Source organism: Monodelphis domestica, chromosome 5 (genome assembly GCF_027887165.1).
Source record: "Monodelphis domestica isolate mMonDom1 chromosome 5, mMonDom1.pri, whole genome shotgun sequence".
Lineage (NCBI taxonomy): Eukaryota > Metazoa > Chordata > Mammalia > Didelphimorphia > Didelphidae > Monodelphis > Monodelphis domestica.
The window spans coordinates 223,345,429-223,372,286 of record NC_077231.1 but is presented as its reverse complement, the minus strand read 5'-3'; the positions used below and the strand labels follow the sequence as shown (position 1 = coordinate 223,372,286).

At 33.2% G+C, this 26,858-nt stretch overlaps 1 protein-coding gene across 1 annotated transcript in view; it reads right to left on the bottom strand.

The window, feature by feature from the left end:
- The window catches only part of CNTNAP2 (contactin associated protein 2), a 2,768,972-nt gene that overhangs the window by 1,549,617 nt on the left and 1,192,497 nt on the right, over positions 1-26,858 (bottom strand). The window contains exons 5-8 of the mRNA XM_007504517.3: positions 21,353-21,556; positions 16,491-16,675; positions 10,786-10,929; positions 5,749-6,013 (exon numbers count right to left, since the gene is read on the bottom strand). Coding sequence (XP_007504579.1) covers positions 5,749-6,013; positions 10,786-10,929; positions 16,491-16,675; positions 21,353-21,556 — 798 coding nt within the window. The remainder of the gene's footprint in view (positions 1-5,748; positions 6,014-10,785; positions 10,930-16,490; positions 16,676-21,352; positions 21,557-26,858) is intronic.

Sequence of the window (26,858 nt, the reverse complement as noted above, 5' to 3'; positions counted from 1 at the left end):
ATACTTCGAAACCTTCTATTTTGTTGAATACCCATACTTTCCCCTGGAAGTATATAGTCAGTTTTGATGGGTAGGTGATCCTTGGTTGAAGACTCAATTCTCTTGCCTTTCTGAATATAATATTCCAATCTTTGTGGTCCTTTAGTGTGGAAGCTGCCAGATCTTGTGTAATCCTTATTGGTGCACCTTGATATCTGAATTGTCTCTTTTTGGCTTCTTGTAAATATTTCTCCTTAGCTTGGAAGCTCTTGAATTTGGCAATTACATTCCTGGGAGTTGTCTTTTGAGGATTTAGTGTAGAGGGTGATATATGAACTCTTTCAATGTCTATTTTGCCCCCTTGGTCAAGAACATCAGGGCAGTTTTCTTGGATAATTTCTTGTAGTATGATGTCAAGAATTCTGTTTATTTCTGGGTTTTCAGGTAGACCAATGATTCTCAGATTTTCTCTTCATGATCTGTCTTCATGACCCGTCATCTTGTCAGTGAGATGTTTTATATTTTCTTCTATTTTATCAGTCTTTTGAATTTGCTTTATTAATTCTTGCTGTTTTGCAAGATGTTTGGTTTCCAATTGTCCAATTCTGGTTTTTTAAGGCCTGATTTTCTGCTATAATTTTTTGATTTTCTGCTATCATCTTTTGATTTTCTGCTGTAATCTTTTGATTTTCCTTTTCGGTTTGGTCTATCCTGCTTTTCGTGCCTTCCAGCTGTTTCTCAAATTGGGAGTTCTTGTCCTTTAAACTATTATTTTCTTTTGAACTATTTCACACTTTTATTGCCAGAAGGCTTCAATCTTTTTGATAAGCTCCAATTTAAATTCTTCAAGAGATTGTGGCCAATTTCCATTTTTTGCAAGTTTTTAGAGCATTTAATTGGATTTCCTCTTCTGCAATTTCCTCTACATTCTGGATTTTTCTTCCATAAAATTATCCAGGGTCAGTGCCTTTTTCTTGTTTTTCTTGGTGTTGGGAAGTTGTTCCTGGGCACTGTTTGCCATCACTATGGTTGTTTTTTCTTCCTTTCCCAGTCAGAAATCTGAGTGAGGAGGGCAGGCTCTCTTTGTATGGAGCTAAGGAGCAGGGATTTTGCCTGAGTCAAGCTCTCAAGTCTCTGCAGTTTCTGCTGTTTTCTTCCCTTTTCTGTACTATCTCCCTGCAAGAGCTCACAGTCTGTACTCTTCAGCTTACTAGGGTTTCATGTTTTTCTCCTCTCAGTTTGTCAGCTGCCAAGGACCTGGAGGTACCCCTCACTTGCTCTAGAGGTGCCCCTTGCTCACTGACTGATTCTAGAGAGCACTGGCTCTGACTCTGGCTCTGGAGGTGGGGTGGGGGAGGATGGGTCACCTCAGGTTTTGGTAGAAGCTTTTTCACCCGCTTATGGTGTGAAAATGCCCAGATCCCATGTACCTTCAATGCTGCACCCTCCTGTAGAGTACCTTCATTCATACGAATTTGTTTTTTGGGGTTTTTTCGGCTTTTTGAGGTAGTCTATATTGGTAGGTGGTGAGGAGAGGAAGAGTTCTGCATCTAGACTGACACCATGTTTACCTGGAAGAGCTCAGCACCACAATTTGAAAACAGTTTTAAACTAAAATATGGAAAAATAGCCCCTGAAAAATTATAACATGAGAATTACCTCAGACTAGAAAAGTATTCCATTTCCATTAAACGATAAACTCTTTCAAACTAAAGCTTGATAAATTTATATATATATATATATATATAAAATTCTTAGGAAGAAATATTGGAAGTATTCTTAAAAGAATGATCCTTTAAACATTTAGAAAGGAAATCAGTGATTATAAAGATTCAGTATGATTTAATCAAGAATTGTTCATAATAATAATAATAGGCTATAGTTACAAATTGCTTCTCTGGATAAAAAGTTTATAGAAATCTGAATCTGGAGAAAGTAAAAAAAGGACTGATTGTTCATTGTTTGAAAGGAAAATAGATTTTATGGAAAAACATTATATTAACTATTTTTCTGTGCTTAGTGATATAAATAAATGGATGATTGACAGTGAATCATTTTTATGTTGCATAAGTCACCATCCCAGAACCTCTATAGAATCACTATTATCTTCTGCTATTTCTAACAGTCTCTGTGGATAATATATGACAAAGCTATTCCCTTAGTCTCTGACAGCTCTGAAAAAAACATTCTTGTTTTCAAAGACATATTTCTTCCTGTGGTTGTCTTGGGGTTGATAATCCTTTCCTCCTTAAAGCTAGGGAAAAAGGTTTCATTTTGGCACCAGTCATTTTTCTTGGGAAGGTCCACTAGTGCCATCTTTGTTTCAAGTTTTTTTCAACATTTTCCTACACAGGTGAATCATCCTCCATCTTTCTAGGTAGGAAGATGAGGATCCTCAGGTACTTAATTTGAAAGAGAAACTCAGAATTTTATACCTTCAATCATTCATGGAGCTCTAAAAAAATATAGCTTCTGTATTTATCACCTGGATTGGCTTAGGTTCTACCATTTTGATTCTGAATGGACTTTTTTTGTCCTTAAAATTATTTATATTTTCCACAGATTGCCAGATTGGTAGGTCAAGGGGATGCTAGAAGCATATTATATTTAAACAAATTATTTCACAAAGTTTATCATACTATTTTTTAATGGAGCTAGATGATCTAGATGTTAGGTAGTACACTTTGATGTACTTATATAAGGTTTTCCAAAAGTCATAGCACAGTTTTGAGCCTTAAGAACTCAAGAAGCATAAATGCTGCAAGCTTGCATAAAATATTTTAAAGGTTAATTAGTAAATTAAAAAAAAATTAATCATTTCTCAAGATGATTCAACGTAATCACCATATGGTGCTATGTACCTCATTATAGTCAATTCTGTATTTGTTGCTCATTGACTGAAAGGATTACATGGTTAATTCGCATCTTAAGATCATCCAAAGAATGAAATTGTGATGCTTATGCATAAATTTCGGTATATGGAGATAGACTAGGTGACTAAGATGGACAAATAAGAGGTGACAAGAGGGAATAGAAACTTGGACAGAAATAGAAGGATTAGCTTTAACAAGAAGATTGGCAACTTCATTCCAGGATGTAAAAGAAAATAGAAGAAATAAAAAAAACTGTTTGTAATGTGGATAAGACAAGTTGGTAGAACTCCTGGGAGAATGATTATGTCTTCTCAAATAAAATAGGAGACAAGGTCATTTGTTGAGACAGTGAAAAATGCAGTTGGGGAATTTGAGGGTAGCTGAGAAGGTTTTAAACAAGTTTTGCATAGAATGTGATAGGGAATTAAGAAATGAATCAAATTATCACTGTGAATCAATAACATCTTAAATGAAGTTATAGAGAATAAATTTATATAGGACCTAGTTATTAAGATTTCAGAACTTCTTCCAACAATGAGTGGAGAAGATGGATGGAGAATCCAGGTCAAATATTTATCAGGGAAAGAAAAGCCAAAGATCAAGGCACCATAGAATTCAAAGAGGAGACAAAAATATGCCTGAACATAAGGTTAAGACTATGAAAGATATGAAATAAACCAGAAAACGAGTAATAGACAATGTGAATAGGAACCAGAGATCAAGACAAACATGAAGAGTAGTTCAGGATGAGTAAGATTTTGGGAAATTTAGAAGGAGATAAGTTGGGTGTAAGAGAGAAGTTCAGAGTGAAAAAATTTCAGAGGCTGGGAAATTTTGAAAGAAAAAAAGCATCTTAGAAGTGCCTTCTGTGGGTGGGCTATAACCATATTTTAATTTGCTGGAAAGGTTTTTTAAAATCCCAAATGAGTGGTTCAATTCGATTTTGAAAATGCATATTCAATGCCAACTATTTGTAGAACACTGTGCTATGTGAAGAAGGAAATAAGAAATTTAGATATGACTCCATCTGCCTTCATATACCATATAATCTGTTGGGGAATATGACACACAAATAATAACATAAAAATAATTCATGATATATGTATTAGAGAAAGAAAATGAATAACAATGACTTTATAATTTTTTTCATTTATTTTAACTCCCATAGATATGTGTCCTTCTCTGGAAAATTACTAATAGGTATATTTAAGGAACAGGTAGAGCAGTAAAAATGGACTTCCTATTTACATAAAATAAATTTTCATTCTGGATAATTTTCATTCTGTCATTCAGTCATCATACTGATTTTTCAAATTATGCTCAGGGATTTCACATGCACACAGAGACAAAATCTCTCCAAATTTCATACTTAACATAAAAAGTTTTATGCTTCTAATTTTATTAGATTTATTTTAGTGTTAAAGAAATGAGATAATATTTTTTCATATGTTGACAATGATTTGTTTTTTCCTAGTTACAATTCTTTGTAAAGCTCTAAGAATATTACCTATAAAACTAAAAAAAATATACTCCCTTCTCCAAAATCCTGTTGCAACAAAGAACCTTCCCATTAGTATAAACAAGAATGAGAGAATCAGAAATCTAGAGGCAACTTCAATAAAATCATCTGGTCAAGCCTTTCATTTCTAAACTGGCTTTCACTCAAAACCATTGAAATCAAATGACTGTTTCCTGGAAACAAGTCTTGAGGAAAATCAATAACCAATTTCAGGATTAAAAAAATTCACTGCCTTGCTTAAACCTTCCTTGTTCCTAGACAAAATCTCTTGTAATACTTGAAACTAATTTCCTTTTTTAACCCTCTTCAGTGAAGATAAGAACATTACCTCAGACCATTTATTGCTTCTTTTAAGAACAACTTTGCTGAGGATGATGGGGTGAAGGCAGGGATTTGGCTCCGTTTGTCCTAATTCTCCTCTAAACAATGTTAAAATAACATCTGAAAACAAATTCTGAAGCAGCAGAACAAAAAAGTTGTATGAGGTGAAACAATCTTTCTTCTTTGTTCAATGAATTGAATGGTCGGTAGGAAAGGTCTGTCTCATCAAGGGGTGGACTATAGTCCATCCACCAGCCATGCCAACACATGTAGACCACAGCAAGCCAGCAGAAGACTTTTGTGGGCTACTGAATTAGAAAATGGATTAGAAAGAAATTACATGGCACCCTGCTGTCCAACTCTTACTGACAGCAGTGCCATGTAATTTCTTTCTAACAAATTGTCTAACCCACTTATTCTCCTTTGACTGAGAGTTCCTTATGATGCTAGTGATTCAGTAAATATACTAAATTAGCAAAATGAATAACATTTTGCAAAAATCTAAAAAGTCAATAAAGGGGCTGGAAATATTAAAAAAAAAACAAAAGAAGAAATGACCATTACTATGAGGACATGGGAATTTCACATACATATATGTATATGTGTTTGTGAAATATACATATATCTATGTGTATATGTATGCATATCTACATTAATATATTAATTAATATATATTCTTTATTTCTTAATTCAAATAAGATCCTGTTTTTAAGAGTTGGAAATAAGTCATGGGCAAGGCAAAGAGTCAATTTTATATGAAGAGTGGTCCAACATCTTTTTTTATCTTATTTGAAATTAATACCCATACTTATTATAAAATATTTACTTGAATAAATAAAAATACAGAGATAGAGAAATGATAACAATGAAATTAAATCTCAATAAATACCGAGGGCAATTTTCTAAGTTTACCTTGTCCATTCAGTTTTCTATTCAGTAGAAATATTTTTCTCAACACCCTCCATTAATTCAGTTATACTTGGAGCAACAGTGACCACAAGACATACTTCTATGGACTTAATACAGACAGTTTCAATGAAATATATTTTCACTGACCTGAGGAAATGTCGATTTGATTCTTTTTGTTTAATGTAATGTTGATACGGACACCAACTTTACTCTCAGTGAGGTCAATCTCCACATTCCCTAAACCATCAGCAAAATTGCTAAAGAGGAGGAGGCCATTGGGATTCCATGTCCTGAACTGGAAACTCACTGAAAATAGGTCTTGGTTGGGGCGGCCAAGTACCTCCAGGTAACTTGTGGCATTGAAGAACACAGGGACTGTATGTGGCTCCACACAAGAAAAACTTAAATTTCCCTAAAAAAAAACACACACACAAAACCCCTCATATACCTATTGAACATAACAAGGCAATTTCACAAAAAAAGTTTTATAGTTGTGGTTCCCCAAATTTCAAACCAAAACTTGAATTTATTCCATTCACCCACTTTTATGAATGGGACCATGGCATGAAGATGGATTGTTGAAAGTTTCTTCATGAATCTGCATCCTGTGTCATCCATATCACCTTTAGAAGGCTATCAAACCAAAGTGTACAACATAGTTGTGTTATTTGTGGGACAAGGAGAGATGACAGCATGGGAAGCATTAGTGTGACAAATGTGATCTGTGCACATGGAAGACTGTGTGTGCCCAGCTGCCATTGTGTTAGAGAGAAGATATCAGATATGCTTCTGGAATCCTCATTTCTAATTCTCAATAAATCTAGCCATGGTGACAGTATGATTCATAAACCCAGTGTGGAGAGATGGGTGTCATTGCCCTCTATTGAACATTAGCTGGATAATAACAGATATGCTCATTAATAAATCACTTACCACTCTCTGCTGAATAGAAAGAATAGCACGTTTGTTTCACTGTATGGAAACTTGACATTTTAGAGCAAAAGTTCATGTTTTACTTTCAGAACCAAGACATATGAGCTCTTACTTTGACCTTATTAATATTGCACCCCTCCCACTCCCCCAAATTAATAGCAATAGTTTCAAAAGCACTAAGGAATCATGATCCTGGGACTGTGGTACAGGAGAATGCTAATTTTGGATTGGATACTCTGGATTTGAACTCAAGCTCTGCCACTTACTCCTTGTGTGAACTGGGACTAATCACTTCCCCTGACTGACAGTTCTTAATCTCTCCTTTACTCCTCCTGACAATCTTTAGTATGATGAAAAAAAATGAATATGGATTATTTAATTAGAATAATTTAGATTTAAGAGTATTTGAGATTAAAAAAAAACATTTGACAAGTAATGGAAATTAAGTCCAGTGCCTTTGTTGAGGTCACTAACCTTATTAGAAACTGAGGCAGTACTAGAGACCTAGTCTTCTGATCACTGTTGTATCATCACTCTTGTTTTTAATAACTTTTTAAAAGTTCATAAAACTACAAGTCATTATTCTAAAAAATAATCCCATAAATCCCACTCTAACAATCTCACAAACCAATCATATTTTTTAAAATATTTTTAACTGCAGCAAATAGATACTCAGGGACATTTATTAACCCACTCAGATTACTAAAGGATCAGTGAGAGAATTATTCAAATCCTTGATAGTTTGAAATATAATCAGATTCAATTATACTAAAATTTCATTCCATAATATTATGTTTGTGGTTCATCTACTAAGACTAATTCATAGGAGAGAATGTCATAGCAATAAGAGCTTTAACTAGGGTAGGGATACTGGAGCATCATTCCAGTTCACCAACCCATCAGTGGAGACAGCTGTTTCTTATAGTGGTCATCTGTTTTAATATCACTATATGTCAGAGTCTATTTCCTCACCATGCCCTAGGTCATTTCTTCATAATGGGTCCCATTAGCATGGTGCCTTCTCCCATGGTCTAGTTTTTCTCATTTCTGTCTCCCACTTTCTCCCTGGGTTTGAAGAATGGATGACCAGTGACTATACCATTTGGGCATGAACCAGACTCTTTGGGTGAGATATCCCTTTTCCTATTTGACTGTCCTTGGATATACCCAACTTCCTATAACTGAATTTGCTGAAAGTATAAGATTCCATCATTAAGATTTTAATAACAATGATTTTTGGAATCTTGACAAATAATCCAGTATAAATGAGGTTATTAGATGGTTTAGTTTCATCTCAAATGTTGCTTTTTCAAGAAGGAACATTTTAACAGTTCCCATCTATGCCAATGCTGTATGTATGATGTCTTGGTAATTTAACAAAATAATGTATATGGCTTAAAATGGGATCATGTTTAGATAGCCTGATAATAATTCACAAATTCAGGGTCAAAACAAACATCCTAAATTTACCAATTTTACCAAATTTAGCCAATTAACCAATGAATTTTGCTATAAAAGATTCTGGTAAGTTGAGGAAAATGTACTATCTTTGCTGAAATTATTTGGATGAGTTGCCTTGACTACCAATTAATTTTTCATATGTAAAAACAGTTTGTAAGGATGACATTTTTATACTGTTCCTCAGATTTGTTTTTCCCTCCAAACACTTACATGCCCTAAAATGTTATGGTTCTTCCAAATTCCAAATTTAGCACATTAACAATTAGATCTAAGGCTTCATGTCTCTTTGAATTAATATTAAAATTAAATTTCCTTTATACCTTCATAGGTGATTATTTTAAATATTTCCTTTTAGTAATAAAAGGGGCTGTCTTTGCATATTAAGTGGGCTCCTAGACCTGACCATATACTTGAGTCACAAGAACTGTCTCTATGGCAAAGTAAAAGGTTTCTCTTGAGCCATCAGTGGCAAACTCTGCAGCTTAGATGTAAAGAGGGAAAGTGGCTATGTGTTTTGGGTGTCAATCTTTCACTGAAATGTCAGCCTCTGGCATCTTTGAAAGCAAGTCTCATGCACAAATATTTGCTCGTCTAGAAGTTCTTTCTATATAATCACCACTTCTCTTTGTTTTGCCTAGAGCTTTCAGAATAGATTTAAAATTTGGTTCTGAATTTCATTCTACTAGCAAATATACATTTTATGTGTGTGCATATATATGCACAACTTCACCCCTACATATTTACATTACATATATTTTTAAAGGGTTATGATTAAATATGATTAAAGAATATCTTCACTTACTTTTATATTCATTACACTGATACATACAGGAGCATCTATACCTTTTGTGGGTTCTTTTGCATGGAATTCACACTATAAATGAATCTGTAAATCAAGTGAAAGTTTCAGGATCCAATCAGAGGGAATCTGAATCTGAAGATGTTTAATGAATGTTTATAGAATGATTTTGCCCAGAAAATTCAATGAAACATAAGAGAAATAATATTTTGAAACCAAAGTGCCAGGCACAGAAACTAGCTCCCATGTTAAGAAAATTTCTGGTAATAATAGATGATAGAAACAATTTCATTTGTCTCTTTTTTTCTTAGTGGTTAGCATAGTACTAAGGACAAAACAGGTGTTTAATATATTATGTTAAATGACTGTACAATTTATTCTTGTCTAAATGAGGGACTGAAATGGATTGCCCATATTTTTATCTTAGACCCTCTGTGCTACCAAAAAGCATCTTTATTAATAATTAAAGTAATACCTAGAATTTATATAGCAATTCATGGTTTACAAAGACTTTTACATATGTTTCTCATTTAATTGTTACAATAATAATGTGAATTGGGTATTATTTGTATCCCCATTTAACAGATGAGAAAACTGAAATGGAGAGGGATTAAGTGTCTTGCCAAGGGTCATGCAGTTATGAAGTCTACCTACAACTCAGAGCTTCCTGATTCAAGATTAAGTAATCTATTCACTGTCATCATATAAACCATCTTACACTTAAATTACTTGATCAGAATTTTTCTTTTAAATTTCAGTTTCACCATACAAATTAAGTTAAACATCTTTTTAATGCTTGGATTGTTTTTACCCTCTTGACATTAGAACTCAGTGCTTTTTTTTGAGGCCTGAATTGACCACTATTTGGACCCTAATGGACTTCAAGTTTTCTACTGCTTTTATGTTTGTTTCAGAGTCTAGAGTGGGAAGGAGATACTAATCATTCTTGGAAGCACAAATGAACATATCATCAAATTTCAAAAATATTTTAATTCTACTCCATCCCATTTACCTAGCTATGCTGAAACCTAAACTTCTGATATACTTCAGAGATGAAAAGAATCCATTTTTGATTAAAGTCTTTTCCTAGTCTAGAAAATTCTCACCAAAGCCAGAGATAGGAAAATGGCACAGGAATTTGCCACCAAGTTTCTAAATTGTTGGGGAAGCTTATCCTAGTGATGCCACATTCAATCCAGGTATAAATGATATTTTTCAATGGTTCTCTTTCAAAATTTAAATTATCTTGTTTTCCTACTTAAACTTTTCTTCTCCCCTTATAGAGTATGAAAATAAGTGAACTGTATTTTACTTTTAACTGTTCCCATGTATTATATGAAAGATAGTAAATGTAATCTCACCTAAAATGCATTTCCAAAATTGCCTCTTATTTATAGAATTGCAACTAGACTAGGTGACCATGGAATATAAGGTCCAAGTTATCCCCTGGGTTTGAGATAGTTTATTCTTTGTGGTAGCATTTGAAAACACTACTTGTTTGTGTCCCACATTAATGAGATGCACTAATGTGTCATTAGTCCAATTTGTCTACGGTCACTTAGACCTGAGACATATCAGGCATCTAAGAACCATTTTATGATCCCAAAGTAATATGGGTTGTTTCAGGAGTAGCAGACCTTGAAATTCATTAGGAATCTTCAGCTAGAGCCTAAAGCGACCTCCTGTTGTCTACATTGTAGTTAGAAAGGTTTCTTTTTCATAAATAGGTTGTGCTGATTGTCTCAGAGGTTCCTTGCAACTCTTAAAAACTGTGATCTGTGAAAATACTATAGTTTCAACCTATTTCCTATATTTGTTGCTTGGAAGACATCAAAAACTTAGTTGTTGTTTTTCTTATGAATGTGAGTTGTTTTTCTTTTCTTTATCCCAGCTTTTCAGCCCCATATCAACAATCATACCTGCTTCCATCAATGATAAATTATAAGTAAAAGCAAACATTTATCCACAGTCATTTAATGGAAAACACTTACCACACTGGAAGGCTCTAATTTCTTCCTCTTTGCAAGATCAGTAATATTATTTCCATTGTAGTTAATGCTTTCCATGCATCCCTTAAAATTCTTTCTACTGTTGGAACTTGGCTTCCCAGAAAATGGCAGACCTCCAAAGGTTATCTTTGAGAAAAATGAAAATGTGCAGAATTCAATATAAATACAATTTAAAAGTAGTACCAGTAACTACATTAGCCAGTGAAATACATAGGCTAGCTATATAATAAAATGTGGACAAACTGTCTTTATCCTAAAAAAGTCAAAATATCCCCCTTTCATTTGCTAGGAAGATCTTTGTACAATAAAACAAATCTTTCTTCAAGGAAATATTACTAAAAATAATCTAATTTGGAAAGGAATTAAGTCCCTACCAGTTTCATATCATTAGATGGTGTTTTTCTGTTTTTGTTGTTGCTTTATAGTTTAAATGGAAAAGAAAGTAGAAGGAATAACCTTGCAGAGGATGTGAAACATTGCATTGAGGCTTTTGTTGTTTTCATAAGCTCTATTTGGTCACACTGTATGACAGATTAGACAACCTCCCAAATTTCATTTCTATGAAGGAGAGGCATACTATGCTACCTCTGTATCTAACACCAGTGTCAATTGTAGGCAAGTCATTTGACAGTTCTGGGCTTCAGGTATTTCACTTGAAAAATGAAGGGGCCAAACTAGAGGACCTTTGCAATTCCATATTGCATAACAAAAATTGAGTAGTGCTATTTGTTAAAAAATAACAATGGTAGATATTTGGACATAGCTAATATGAGAATTTGTTTCCTGCCATAAGCATATTTATTAAAATTTATTACATATGTTTATGTATTATATTATATATTATAATCAGAAGTATTTTATTACTATTGTTAAATGTGTTATTTAAAAAAATAAAAATAAATATTAACAAAAATGTAATGATGGCAATTTGATTTATGGATTTCACACAGTGAAGAATCATCTCAAATGTTATACTGTTCTAAAGTCAGAAATTACTTCTAGCTCAACTTTGAAAAATGTATTAAGGCAAATTGATATTCATATTATGGCCCTGAATTGCCAAAGTGTTATCCTATATTCTTAATATTTAGATTTAAACAAAGATTGATTTAGTCCTGGATACCCTGAGGTTATTTATTGTTAGGGCCTATGTTGTATATAGGTGAACCTAGATTCATTATTTAAGAAAAAGGAACAGATTTTACATTTTTACTTTCTACCAGATGCTTTGTTATATAAAAGAATGAATGAATAAATGGAGTCACACATTCTTATTTCTAATTACTAAGAATAATAGCCATAAAACATATAAACAAGCTTACTAATGTTAATACTTTTTGAAATTCAGTTCAATTTTTTGGTTCTTTTTGGTTTGATTTTTTTTTACTTTCTTCCAAATTGCCTCCATCCTTAAAACCCCTCTCCTACTTCTTAAGAAGGCAAATAATCTGATACAAGGGTTTCATTTAAAGCTAATTCTTATTCTAGCCATTCATTTTTTCCTCTCATCTCTATTAGAATTTTAAAAAATAAGTGTCAAAATTAAGAAACTTTCAAATGTCAGGGCTTTATATTTAAAACATAAAAGAAAGACCTTTGAATCTCAGGGGATCCATGAACAAATTATAAACCACTAGTGTCACAGTATTTTTAAGTGCTTAATTAGTTTCAATAAGCTCAGATGAATAGAATTTAGAGAGAAAAATGACATTGGTAAAGCAAAGAAATTTTATATGTAATGATTGGTTGTTGACTTGAAGAGGACTAAAAGATATCACTGGTGATGTCTTTTGACTCACACATAAATTGGATTTAAGAAAGGCAGAACTGTATAAAGTTGAATGTCTGACTCTCTCTTCCAGGGTCATCAAAATCCAAGTCCAGCCAACTGGTGATGGCTCTGGATGTAGTAGATGACTTTGATTTCTTCAATGTCTGATCAAGCTTCAAGTGCTCTATAGCTCCCACTTCTCCTGCCTTCATGACAGTAGGAACAAATTGTTCCACCAGGGGAAATCTTCCCATAATTGAAGCAGACACCCCCCTAATTCACTGGTAAGTTTGAGGCTTGTTGGTTATTGTCAAGCTGGTTCAGCCCACTTTGCACAGATGGTTCACTGGAGTATGACCCGCATAATGATAAATTATATAATGATATATTATGCACCCTTATACTCATTGGCTATTACCATGCATTAATTCATGGGGAAAAATAGCAGAAAGAAAATCAGAGATTCATGAATGAACTAAAAAAATGAGACTAGAAGGGATCTTGAAAGTCATCTTATCTAGGCCACTTATTTTATAGGTAAACTGAGACTAAGAGGGATTAAGTGATATGTATTACAGTGAGTTGCCTAAGGTCACACAAACAGTAAGAACTGAAGTTAGGATTTGAATCTGGGTTATTGGATTCCAGAGATAGTGCCCTTTCCATTACTCCGCGCAATTTAAAGAGAAAAGGAAAAGAGGGGTAGAGTAGAAATTAATAGTCATATTTGGAGAAGACCATAATGTTATATGGAATTGAAGCTATTAGAATATAAATGGGAAGAGCAAATTGAAACTGTCTCTTTTCTATATCTCTCTTCTTCCCCTCTTCCTCAAAAATGAATGGTAATATGATTTTTCTGTACTCAATGGTATAATAATAAGTGACAACTAGTTTTTATGTAGCACGTTAGATGCGTAAAGCAAGTTACATATGCAATTTCATTTAAACATAACAAATTTTAAAAAAACTAACATTTGAAAATAATAATTATTATTTTGATAGATATTCTTTTTTTTCTATGTATTTATAATCTTTGGGTCACTATAACTCTTGGTGTAGTTTCTCTCATAACTTCTTTGCAAAAGTAGATGGATATTGGATTGTTAAAAATTTTATTAGCTAGTTGTATTTCCTTTAGTAAGTTATTTCACAATTCTTTTTATTTTTCTTTTTTCAGTTTTAAATTGATCAGGATATAATCTCTAAGGTTCTTTACAGGTGTAAAGCTTAATAACTTTAATTAGTAAGGTAGTGTGTTGTAGAAAACAGTCAGAAGATCTGAACTCCAGCCCTGGTTTGGATGCTTGCTAATTCTGGGTGTTTAAGATCCCCTTACCAAAATGTTGACCTGTATATCTTCATTACAAAATCAAGGGTCATTACAGTACAAAATGAGGAATTAAAATAGGATTTTCAAGAAGGTGCTATTTTGTCAGGAATACTATGTTTGCTTCTAAGACAACATTGAATCTACTTTCTGAGTACTGGCCTGGCTAAATATGGAAAAAAGTAGCCAATTGATACTTAATCATTTAGCTCCATGAAATAAAGAAAAATATGAAATGATCCTCAGTTCCATGTAACTCCTTTCTACTTTTAAGGGATAGTGGCAAAAAAAAAAGAGAGAAAATACTAAGAATCAGAGAGATTTCTTTCTTCATGTGAATTTAATTGTAGCTACTTAAAATGTAAGGCCTCATTCAGTGAACAAATAAAATATATGTACAATTAGAAGAATAGACTCATATCAATTTTTCATTCTTACTATGACTAAAACATAGAGAAGCAAAGATGTTGTTGCTTATATTGAAGGATAGACTGCAGATTCTCCTTAGATAGCCAAATAAAGGAGCAGGTGTGGTAGTGTTTTTTTTTTCCAATTTTGTTGTTTTTATAATGTATCCAAAAGCAACCAGAAATAGAATTTCAGGGGATATGTGTTCAATCTTGTAGTACAGTGCTAATGATAAGCATTAGCAAAAAGATCACTTTGTAAATAATTACAGTTTATAAGGCAACATCTGTTGCAGATGATGAACAGATAAAAGAAATTTTGAAAAAAAAACAAGAAATTTTAGACTTTTTAAATAAAGTCAACATATAGTTTAAACTTGGTAACTTCAGTGTATTGATGTAAATAGCTAAGGTTAGAAAGAAATGTGTTGGTTAAAAAATAATTGCAGGAATAAGGAATGAGAAAACTCTAAGACTTAGTTTCATCATCTGTAAAATGAGATGAATGAACTAGATGGCTTCCAAGGTCACTTCCAGTATAGGTGATAATTCTATGAATACTTTATTTAAGAAAGATTTGGAGTATACTGGATATAGTGAATGTTGAAAAACAAAAAAAATGAAATTGTTTCTATTGTAAAGTTCAGCTCTGAAGTTATTTTTGATATGGGAATCATTTCATAGTGAGCTGCATATGTATTATCTGGTCATTGACTTGTTAGAGCAAATATAAAAATTAGTGTGAAACTATCATACAATGAAAATAAGTTAATTGACAATAAAAATAGGCAAAAGAAAAAACAAAATATAATTATTCCATTTAACTGATAATCCCATAACAAGACCAAAGAAGAGCCTTGGTGTTTTACTCAAAAAATGGAGGTGGGGTATGGAATGACAACCAAAGGAACACCAATTATAATATGAATTCAATTGTAAAATCTTATGTTGAAAATGGCATTTTATTAGTAGTATTATCCCTTAAAAGAGAAAAAAATAGTATAGAATATAAACAGTTGAAATTGAATTTTTTAAGAGATCTAACCAAGCAAAGCCTTCCAGGGATATTCATGTATAGAAATAGAAGGCAGAAAATAAAAAGAAGAAAAATGGAAAAAGATCTGCAAATATTTTATAGATTTTTAACAACATCAAGATACCACAAAAACATGAATATATTCATAGATGAGACAGAAATGACACTGAAGGGAACAACGGCAGAAATCTAATGCACATTTATTCTAATGGAGCTGCCGTTTTAGTCTTGAATATGTGTGAAAGAGAAAGAGAGAGAGACAGAGAGACAGAGGCAGAGAGTACAGAAACAGAGAGAAAGAATGGGACAAAGAGAGAGAAAGAGACCAAGAGAAATAGGGAGACAGAGATGGAGAGAATAGAGACAGTGAGAGATATATGGAGCGATTCTTCACACAGATAATTTTGCTCCTCTATGAAATAAAATAGATGATCTACATGACTTTTAAGAATCCCCTCTCTTCCTTTCTCTACAGTGGTGGCTAAATTGTCAATTCCTAAGAATGTGAAGGATACTCCAATTCATAATATGGATCTGCTTTGATAATGAATGAAAGAAATGTACACTGAATGGAAATACTCAAATAACTTCCATAAGCTTTTTACATGATGAAAAGCTAAGTAGGAATTTATAATTCTTCATCACCACTCAATACTTGAGCTGTGCTCATTATAACTCTTCTAAAATCCATGTAAATATGTATATAATATATACACACAAATATACATGCATACAATGTCACAATTAAAATATTAAACTATAGTGAAACCTCAAAATTCCTTGTGATTCATGAATTAATTGAAGAGTTATGATAAAGAATATATCTTACATTAGAATGATGTTCAGATTATATTGTTCAGTCAGGTAGTGCTTTTCAAAAATACCTCAAGCAATAGTCATAAAAAGTAAGTAAACAATATGTGGATATTTGATGATTTTGAAGAAAATAACATTTATTTGGGCATGCCAATTTACTTTTGAATTTGGAAGCTTCTTTCTTACAGTAGTGAAAAAGAAAAGGTGGGAGAGAAAAGCATATGTGAGGAGAAAAAAAATATGAAGAAAAAGACACACCTAGGCTCCATAAAATAGAATTGTTCAATAGTCACCTCATGGTATCATTATTTACATCTATTTAATTACCTCATAATCCAAGTCGAGATAATCAAATTCTCCATTCGTCCGAAAATGTTGCAAATGCCTATCCAGAGTGAGGTTGATGTTCCGTCCGTGGCGTTCAATGATAACAGAATGCCAGTGGTGATCATCTAACAAACTTCCTGTCATCACAGATGTATGGCCATATATGGAGCCAAATTGGTTACTCCCTGATTGATGTGAAAATACCAAGGAAATGAATAAATAATGGATGCACCAAAGAAGAGTTTATTTTATGTAAAAAGTCAAAAGCTCAACTTTCACCCAAAGCTGATTCTCAAAGAATTTAGCTTAAAAACATATAACATGAGTGTACTTCAAGATGGTTTTGTTTAAACTGTATTTAACATTTTCCATGTTTCCATGTTGCAAAGCAAATAACCTGGTCCTACTTTATTAAAGTCATAAAAAGAAAGAAACTAACAAAACTTCAGCAACATGTGCTATCAAAAGCTGGTTGTAAAACTCTCAAAGTGGAAGAGCTTTATTGATGTAATGGAAAGAATATTGATCTTCTAGTAAAGAGATGTGACTTGAAGTCCAGGCTCTGGTACTAACTAGATGTTTGACTACTAGTAAGCAAGTTAACTTGTTAGTTAGTTCTAGAGAACTAACAAGTTAGTTCTCTAACTTGTGAATATGGGTATCATACTATCTGACTAAATGGATTACTGTTAAGTTATAAACTTTAATCGGATCTATGGAGATACTCTTAGTTTAAGTGTAATTTTTAACAACCAAAGCAAAATATCATTCAAAGATGAAGGGGAATGAAGTGGCCAGGATTCTTACAATCTCCCATATTAATTGAAAAAGAAGAACATTGAACTATTTACAAAGAATTTAGGAGGAGGAAATATCTGAGATTTCCTTATTTTTTCTTTTCTTGAAATGAAAATATGAGGGGCAGATCAAGGAACACAGAAATAGGGGGGGGGGTTATAAAAAAGGATATTATCAAGGAACGTTAAAATAAGAGGAGGAATTATAGTCTTTTTCTAAAATCAGTTATTTTAATAAAAATGAATGAAAAAGAAGAAAAGAAAAGCCTACCATTTATGACTTTTAAGGGGAAAAGGAATAACTGTTTTTAATGCTAAATCTCCATGTGATAGTTGAGAAGTGAATAACGAATGGGATTGCCAATGACCAAAAACTCTTAATGTGTGAAGTAGCATAGTACAATGGGAAAGGTTCTTGAGAAGAAGTGATGGTCTGGATTCTGGATCTGACTCCATGGCTAAATATAAAAATTCCCTTACCTCTCAGATTCTGAGACTACTTCCCTATAACAGGAGGAAGTTAGATTAGAGTAGAGGTACCACACAGGCTACTTAGGGCAACAACATAGGGTCCAACAAGAATTAAATGTAATCAAGAAATAGATAATAAAATAGTAAAATACAATAGAACAAAAATAATGTTAGCATGCGGTCTTATAAGTGAATATGTAGCCTGCAGAGATTGTTATATTCCATAAATAACCTTCATTTCTATTTGAGTTAGATACCACTGGGCTAGGGGACTTTGCAGGTTTCCTGAAACTCTACATGTGTGATTGCATGATGATAGATAAAAGCTATTTCCTTACATTGTAACAAAAATAAGTCAATTATATTGTAATTAAGGAGAGATTAATATTTATTATCAACTAAATGGATGTATTTAAATGTCACATTAAAATCAATGACTTTATTTACATGCCTAGAGAGGAACCTGTTTTTCAATGTCATTTTTAGCTAGCTCCATGGTGCAACATTGAATTTCCTTTGTAAATGTTAATAATTAGAAGTTATATGATTATTTATATTGTTTGTTTAAGGATATATATATGTGTGTACATATATATATGTATATACTTATGGGCAGATTTATATTAAGTGGCATTTTAATTATATATGTATATACACATACAAAAATTAATGGGATCTGATTTTATGACTATAGGAAAGTTTTTATGGATAAACTCTCCTAGTGTTAATTTGCTACTCTTAGTATCTCTGTATCTTGTAGTCTCAGGTAACTGTCTGAGCAATGACAAGTTAAGTGGCTTGATTAGAGTTACTCAGATAGTCTATGTCAGAGGTAGGATTTGCACAGAATATTTTTCATAATGCCACATGGCTCCTCTTATATATATATATATATATATATATATATATATATATATATATATATATATATATATATATAGCTGGAGGAAAAAAGGCAAGAAGAAAAAGCAGAGAGGGAAAATTAAATGTTATCAAAGGAAGAATAATTAGGAGAGAGCTAAAATGCAGATCATAGAACAATACTGCAAAGATTTATAATGAATATTGGTGTTCCATTATATATAATCATCCTCTTTTCCTTTAATTAATGACATTTTAAAGGTGTGATTAAAATATGCCCTTAAATTGATTAATTTGTAATTACTATATCAGAGATCAGAATATGTATGTATGTATGTATGTATGTAAAAATTACAAGAATAACATTAGATTTTTAGAGGTTTTGGTCATATATTTAAAATGATAGTGATGTCTACATATTACAGTTAATATGGCTTTCCTTTCTCCCAGCACTTTCCCAATTCTCTCTGTCTATAAGATAAATGCAAGGAGCCACATGGTAGCAAAAGAAGGAAATCAAAATGAGAAGTATGAAAAGGGAAATAAAAGAAACACTTTAGCCTCAGTACTAACTTCTATGAAATATTGTTTTCATAATTTTTTAGGCCAGAAGGCATAGCAGAAACCAGATAGAAAAGCCTAAAATATGGGCATGAAATTAAAGAGGGCCAAAAGAATGCTAAACTCCCAGACCTTTGATTAAATGAGTTTCCATTTGTATTGCCTATTCGAGGTATTCCAATTTCCCTCTGGAAGAAAAGTGTTCCCCTAAGAGGAGGGAATGGACTTTTGTTCACAATAACATTTGGTTTGTTTCTTTGCCTTAGACAATAATGTCTCACTCATGATGGACAAGGAACACATGGAAAAGAAATATATAATTTTGGTTTGACCAATTTTAACCAACAAAACAAAACACATATTGACTTTGAACTAGTTTGTTTAGTTACTCAACGAGGTACTGACAATAAGCTAAGGATCACACAGATGTGCTCAGTTGGAGGGTGTAATGTAATTATTTACTTTTTCCTTCAGTCTGTTACACTATCTGCATTATAGGCAAGCAACAATGAAGAATCTGTAATCTGTGGAAGTATATAAAATGCTATCCCAGAACTGCAAATTACAACAACAACAACAACAACAACCCTTGCCTAAAGAAATTGAAATTTTTCATTGGTTTGTTTGAGGACTATCTGGCATATATAACGTTGCCCAGATACTTCAACTGGTATTTTAATGTTTTAGCTAAATATCACTAAGTATTGTGAAATTCTAGTTGTACAGCATTCAGTCATTAGGAGTACTTATAACACTTCTTCTAGAGGTGGTTCCTTTAAATTGTTGCACTTAATTAAGTCTTTTCTAAAACAACAGAACAATGTATGCTCTCATAGATTATTCTACTGGTCTGGGATTAAAGATTCAGTGGCTAGAGATTGCCTTATTGACTAGCATGATGAAAATCTTCAAATTTAAGGGTGAAGATTTTTTTGACATTTACTTTGTAGAATTATGGGAATCTGTGGGAAATTGCTTTCATGACTACTGTACATAGTAGGAAAAGAGGCAAGTGAGGAATAAATTCTATTTTACAGCATTGGAAGATTAAATCAGAATGGTTTTCTGATTTATGTTTAAGTCAATGGACATATATTCCTTTTTTTAGTTTAATTAATTAATTTAGAATATTTTTCCATAGTTATGATTCATGTTCTTTCCCTTCCTTTCTCCCACACCCCTCCCATAACCCACAAACAATTCCACTGGGTTTTACATGTATCATTGATCAAGACCAATTTCTACATCATTAGTATTTACACTAGGGTGATCATGTAGTCTACATTCCTAATCACATCCCCACCAAACCATGTAATCAAGCAGTTGTTTTTCTTCTGTGTTTCTACTCCCACAGATCTTCCTCTGGACGTGGATAGTATTCTTTCTCATAAATCCCTCAGAATTGTCCTGGATCATTGTATTGCTGCTAGTAGAGAAGTCCATTACATTAGATTGTACCACAGGGTATCTATCAGTCTCTTCGTACAGTGTTCTCCTACAGTGTTCTCCTGGTTCTGCTCCTTTCATTCTGCATCACTTCCTGGAGGTTGTTCCAGACCCCATGGAATTCCTCCTGTTTATTATTCCTTTGAGTACAATGGTATTCCATCACCAACATATACCACAATTTGCTCTCTGGGGTAAGTCTGTGGTGACATCAGCCAGTCTCCAAGAACCTAGAGATTGCCCCATACTCACTCTGACTCTGGTGCTGTAGGTGGACTGGGCGAAGCTCGGACTTTGGTAGGAATAATTTTACCCCCTTATAGCGTGGAAGTGCTCAAACCTTGACTACCTTCAAGCCTGCATCCTACAGATGAGCCCCTTCACTTGTCTGATTTTGGGTTTTGCCCTTTTGAGGTGATTTATGTTGGTAGGTGGTGAGGACAATAACCCCTTCTACCCCTCCCTACCTCTCTCCTCCAAGCAGCTTGCAGATGACTTAGTTAAATAGATGGAGTGCTGAACTTGGAGTCAGGAAAACCTAGGTTCAAATTTAGCATCTGGCAATTATCAGTTGAGTTTTCATAGGAAAGCCACCCAAACTCTCTTGGCTTCCATGATTTATTTCTGTGACTTAGCTGTGGAAGCAAAATCTATGGATCTAATAAAACAGTGCATTCACGTTGTAAATTCAAAACAAAAGGAATGAATGAGGTGATTGGAGCCTACCCAGGTTTAAGTTGAGGACCAGCTTGGCTTTTTTCAGTTCCAAGGTAATATAATCTCCTTGCTGTCCTTCTCCATGGAAGATTACCCCTTCACTCTCTGAGGTTTTAAATTTCAAAGAAATGACATCTTTCAGAGTTTTCATCTTCTTATTCTTGAATCTGTATGGTAGTACAACATGGCCATCAAAATTGATGACATCAGCCCCTGAGGGAAGAAAAAACATTGTTACTGAGTCATTGTATATTGTGATCCAGTGTCCAGCAGACATACTTCCATTGGGCCATACCTATGCCAGTTCTAATTTTATTTCTTTTGAATATATGCTATTAAAAACATGAGTAAATTTGATAATTTGAATTTCAGTTCTTTCTAATAGAGGCACTGGTCAATGTTACCTCATATGGTTTTTAGGAGGAGTAGTTAATGAAACATTACCATAAAACCTCTACAAATAAAAAGTGCTATATCAGTTTTACCATTAATCACATATCCATTAGTATGGCAGATATTTCAAAAACTTTTTTGGGGGGTTGAAGCACAAAAGGAAAAAAAGAAAATGGCCAACCCATATGTGGGATGATATTTTTAATGTTGTTTTTTTGCCATGGATGAGGAAAATTCTTGATCATCTTCATGAAAAAAAAGTCTCTTGATTTACTTTGTCCTACCAATGGAGAAATAAGAAGAATCAATAAATATTATTTAATGATAAGCCAATTTTTTACTGACGGGTTTTGTCCTCCATTCATCTTTCAAATACCCCTCCACCATCATCTGAGTTGAATGACTAGTAAAATCTAAAGAATTATCTTATTGTTTGCCCCTGAGCATCATATCTGGCCCCAAAGTCATTATTAGTTCTCTGCATTCTGAGTGAGGAAGCAGAATTCAATCTCTTCTATATCCAACAAAGACATTTCCATTTACCAAGTCAAGAAGCATATGTGTATGTGAGGACGGTAAATAGCTACTTTATAGTTTAGATTTTTTTGCTATTAAGAAGTATAAATTATACTATGTGCTTTGTAAATACACATTATTGTTACTGGCATTGTTAGAGGATTTGAAAGTGAAGATCATTATTCTATTTCTAAAAAAGAGGGAAAAAGAAAATAGATAATTTCTAAAAACTTTTTTTAAAGTATGTTATCCACTTCACAAATATTCAATTAAAACATTTCATCATATAACTAACTACTGCCTGAATCACCTAAAGAATATTAAAAGAAATTTGCAAAATCTTATAAATCTAGTGCTTGTGAGCCCAGCTTGGAATGCTTTCCTTCCTGATTTCTACCACAAAGTTCTCAGACTTTCTAGTTTTCCTAAGCCCATTAATTGCATATATCTTTTCCTAAAAGAGAATTTTCCTGCTAAATCCTCTTGCTTAGTTTTTAGTCTTCTTCCCATCACTTCCAAATACCTTTGTATGTATTTTTATTAAATCATCTATGTGCATTTTGCTACTCAAAATAGAAGTGAAATTCCTGTAAATCAGGCATTGTTTCATTATTTTCTAGTTGAATCGATTTAAATTGGATTGTTACATTAAATCAAGACAAAAATTCCATGACATTTATTCGGCTGAATCTGGGTTGAGGAATGATAGATTTGTATTCCAGTTCTGCTGTTTTTTACCATATAATCTTAGGGAAATAATGTAATTTCTCAAAGCCTCAGTTTCCTTATCTGTAAAATGAGAGAACTGGACTAAATGATATCTCAAATTCTCACCAGATAAAAATCAATATTATTCAACAAGCAGTAATGTAATGCATTACATCCTGAGCATATAGCAACAATTTTTTTTAAAGTTCCCATCTTCAAGAAGCTTACATTCTACCAGAGAATTCTTTCAGTCCTTTGATAGTCATTTATTTACTAATTTATTTTTTCACTGCTTAGAGGCCATATTTTCCATTTACATTTTTTTTCTATTTGGCTTTTATTTTACTTTTGAAACTCTAGTAATATAAATCATTTAAGTTCTCTGAGAATCATGCCATCCTATGCAGCATTTAAGGCCATCTTTGGGCATGACTAATATCTATACTAACACAGGCTGAGTTAGAAAAAAGTTGATACTGCCTCAATCAGAGAAAGGTGTACAAATTTCCTTTTCTAGCCCTGATTGTAGATTACTTCTGTCAATAATAAGACATTTAAGTTATTTTTCTTTTAAGTATGCTAAACAACCATCTCTTCCAGTGCTATTTGGTGATTGCTTCATGAGCAAAGCCCTCTCTTATGTTATATGGCATACTGACATTTTTGCTTATAATTTTAAAAGATGTTTTTAATGAAAGTTTTCACTCTTTCATTATTCTGCCTTATAAATAGCAAAAAGAAACTTTGATACATGTTTCTCTCCACTTCCCAAAGCTATGCTTGAGATTAATTTCCCCTTTACTCATTTAGGGAATTCATTGGCTTCAACACCTTTTATCATTAACAAGATTTCAAACATGCAAATGTTTATAGTGTTTGGTTTTTATTTTTCCTCCTTACATGAGGCTCTAGGACATACGGCATCTCATCAACATAAGTAAATGAGGAAAATAAAATCTAAAACAGCAATGAAAAGACTTCTTTAAGCTTTCCATTTCAGTTCTGCTTATCATAATTTTATACCTCCCCATAAAGTGACTCCTGAATCCACAGATCTGTAGAGGAAAAATCAGCCACTAAATTTTGCCTTCTACTAAGATTGCAAAGCCAATCTAGTATGTAAATTTTTGACTTCATCAAAAATTCGGGCAGTGATATTCCAGTTGCAAAATCTTTTATCATTTGTGATGAGAAGAAAAAAGAGCAGAATGTATGAAAATTGATTTCCAGATATTAGGTAGAATTTATAATTTAGCAAATAGAATGGAGTCACTTTTTAGTATTGAAAAGTGAGCCTATGAAAGTTATTGAGAGGGAAAAGATTTGGTACAAAGTCAAGTTTATTACCAATGCTATAGAAGTGAACATTGAGTGATTCCATACTATCAAATATTTTTGTAATAGATTAATAAGCACAAAAATATCAACTCTTTATCAGAGAGATTACATTCACACAACCTTAGTAAAGTCCTTTTATATTTTCTTTGAAACCCAACTTCAAAATTGACTAAAGCTAGTAGCAAAGTGACATCTAATTGAGGTCACAAGCCTTAATACTTGTTTGCTTAAATTTAGAGACAGTGGGAGGGAAATGAAAAGCTTTATAGTAAAAGGCTTTGTTTGCTTGCTTCTTAGATGTGGCCTCCCTTGTTTTGTATAGACTGGAAGGACACTGGCCACTCCAAGACCCAATGCTAGTACTGATTGGCATAGGCACTCTGTGCTTCATTTCTGACGGGATGGACGGATGGCAGCTCTTAGGGGCTCAGCATACTGTTGGCAGACTTAACCTGAGCTGCTTTAGTCCCATGTAATCCAGAACTCCTTAACTCAAAAGCCACCAGCCCCCAAGACTGAAGGGATTACATGCATGCACCACCACATCCGATTATAGTCAATGCTTAGAGACCGGGAAATGCCACACAATGCTTGCAGCCTTATGCAAATCACAATGCTTGAGGAAAAATATTTCATGTGTGACAGGTCTATTTCCACTCAGCAGAAGAAACTAATTAGACCCAAACAGGTTGATCAAGGGTACAACTTGGAATAATCATTGGTGGGGCAAATTCAATCAGAAGTTAGAATAGCCAGGACAATGTAGCCAACAATTTGACCAGCTGATGCAGTGGGGATGGGACAAGGGGACAGGCCATTCCTTGGTATAAATTTCTATACTTCTGTGGGGGCTTAGAGGGGAATATTATAAAGTTTAGGGCTGGAACCTGGGAAAAGCAGCCTAGATTCATTCACAGGAGTTATAGACAAGCTGGATGTGGAAATGAGATCTGGGGATACTTAATCTGATATAGATACATATTGGAGTTAGGCATTTTAGCATCCTTGGGCAAAATTTCTCTTTCCGTTTGCTATTTTTAGGCATACAATTGAGAATTGGTCAGAGATAGTTCCCATAGCCAGGGATTTGCAAAGTAATTAATTTCTTCCTCAACTATCTGTTTGCTTTTTAATGGAAACTATCACTTTTGCATATCCTGCAATTTCTAGAAAATGAGCCTGGAGGTGGGGTGGGGGAGTATTTCTCTAGACTCTAGAACATTCTAAAATGACACATAAAATGCTCAGTTTTTAGCTCTCTTCTTACTCAAAAAACCAAAAATATATCAATCACTATATAATAATAAGTTGTTCTTGGGGTTTTTCGGTTTAAAAAAAAACCTACCTTTTATTTTTTTACCCTGATTGCTTATCACTCCCAGGAATTAAGTTTTCTATGCAGTGATTAAATATGTAGGGAAGAATTGTTTAAGCAGTCTGAACAACAATAATGGTTAGCTGAGAAATGAATGTGAAAAATCACAGTGCTCCCACCACATTTGTTTCTAAATATATCTTTTTAGCTTTGGTAGCATGCCCAAGAAAGCAATCAAGACACCATGGTAGAAGGGACAAAGTTTTCTACACTTCCATTATTAGATAGTTCTTAGCCTAAATTCTCCAAAGTATTACTTTTTCCCTTGATATCTGCTGAAAATAAGAAAATAAAATTGAGCTTTTAATAGTTAATAATTTTTAAAAACTAATGTAATTTTTATTCTAGTCATTTTTCTATTTTTTAAAAAATATTCTCAACTACTTTATACAACATTCCATACATATCATCTACCTTTACTTCTCTCCCTAAAAAAAGGAAATATGTTTCAGTCAGGGAGTAAGCAAATATTTATTAAGAGTTTATAATAATGTTAAAATCTATGCTAACTATTGAGTGTATATGAAAAAAACAAAATAAAACAAAACAAAACAATCAAAACTGGGAAAAAAACAGTCCTGGCCCTCACACAGCTTATATTCTAGAATGGGGAAGATAAGATGTAAAAAGATAAAAGAAAACCCCAAACAACCAAGACCATACAAGCTACATGCAGGGTAAATTTATAGTAATCATGGAAAGGAAGGCTTTAGAAACTGAAGAAACTATGAAAGACCCTGAGCTGAGTTTTGAAGGAATCCACTGAAAATTAAAAGCAGAAGTGAGTGGCACAGCATTCCAGACTCATATTGGACAACTGTTTTAAAGGCATGAAAATGGGAAATGGTGTGTCGCATTTAAAAAACTGCAAGAAGGAACAGATATCTGGATTATAGAGTAAGTAAAAGGCAATACAATATAAAGAGATAGGGAAAAGGTTATTAAGACTTCTTACACTAGAATTAACAAGAAGCCAACAGAGTTAGTTGAGCCTGAAAGAGATCTGGGCAGACCTGTACTTTAGAAAAATCAACTTAGAAGCAGAGTGGAGGATGGTAAAGAGTAGGCAAATAGACCAGTTAGAAAGCTACTTCAATAGTTCAGGCAAGAGGAAATGACTACTTGAACTAGAGTGGTGGTGACTTTGTGGACAGAGAGAAAGGGACATACAACAAAGATGTGCAG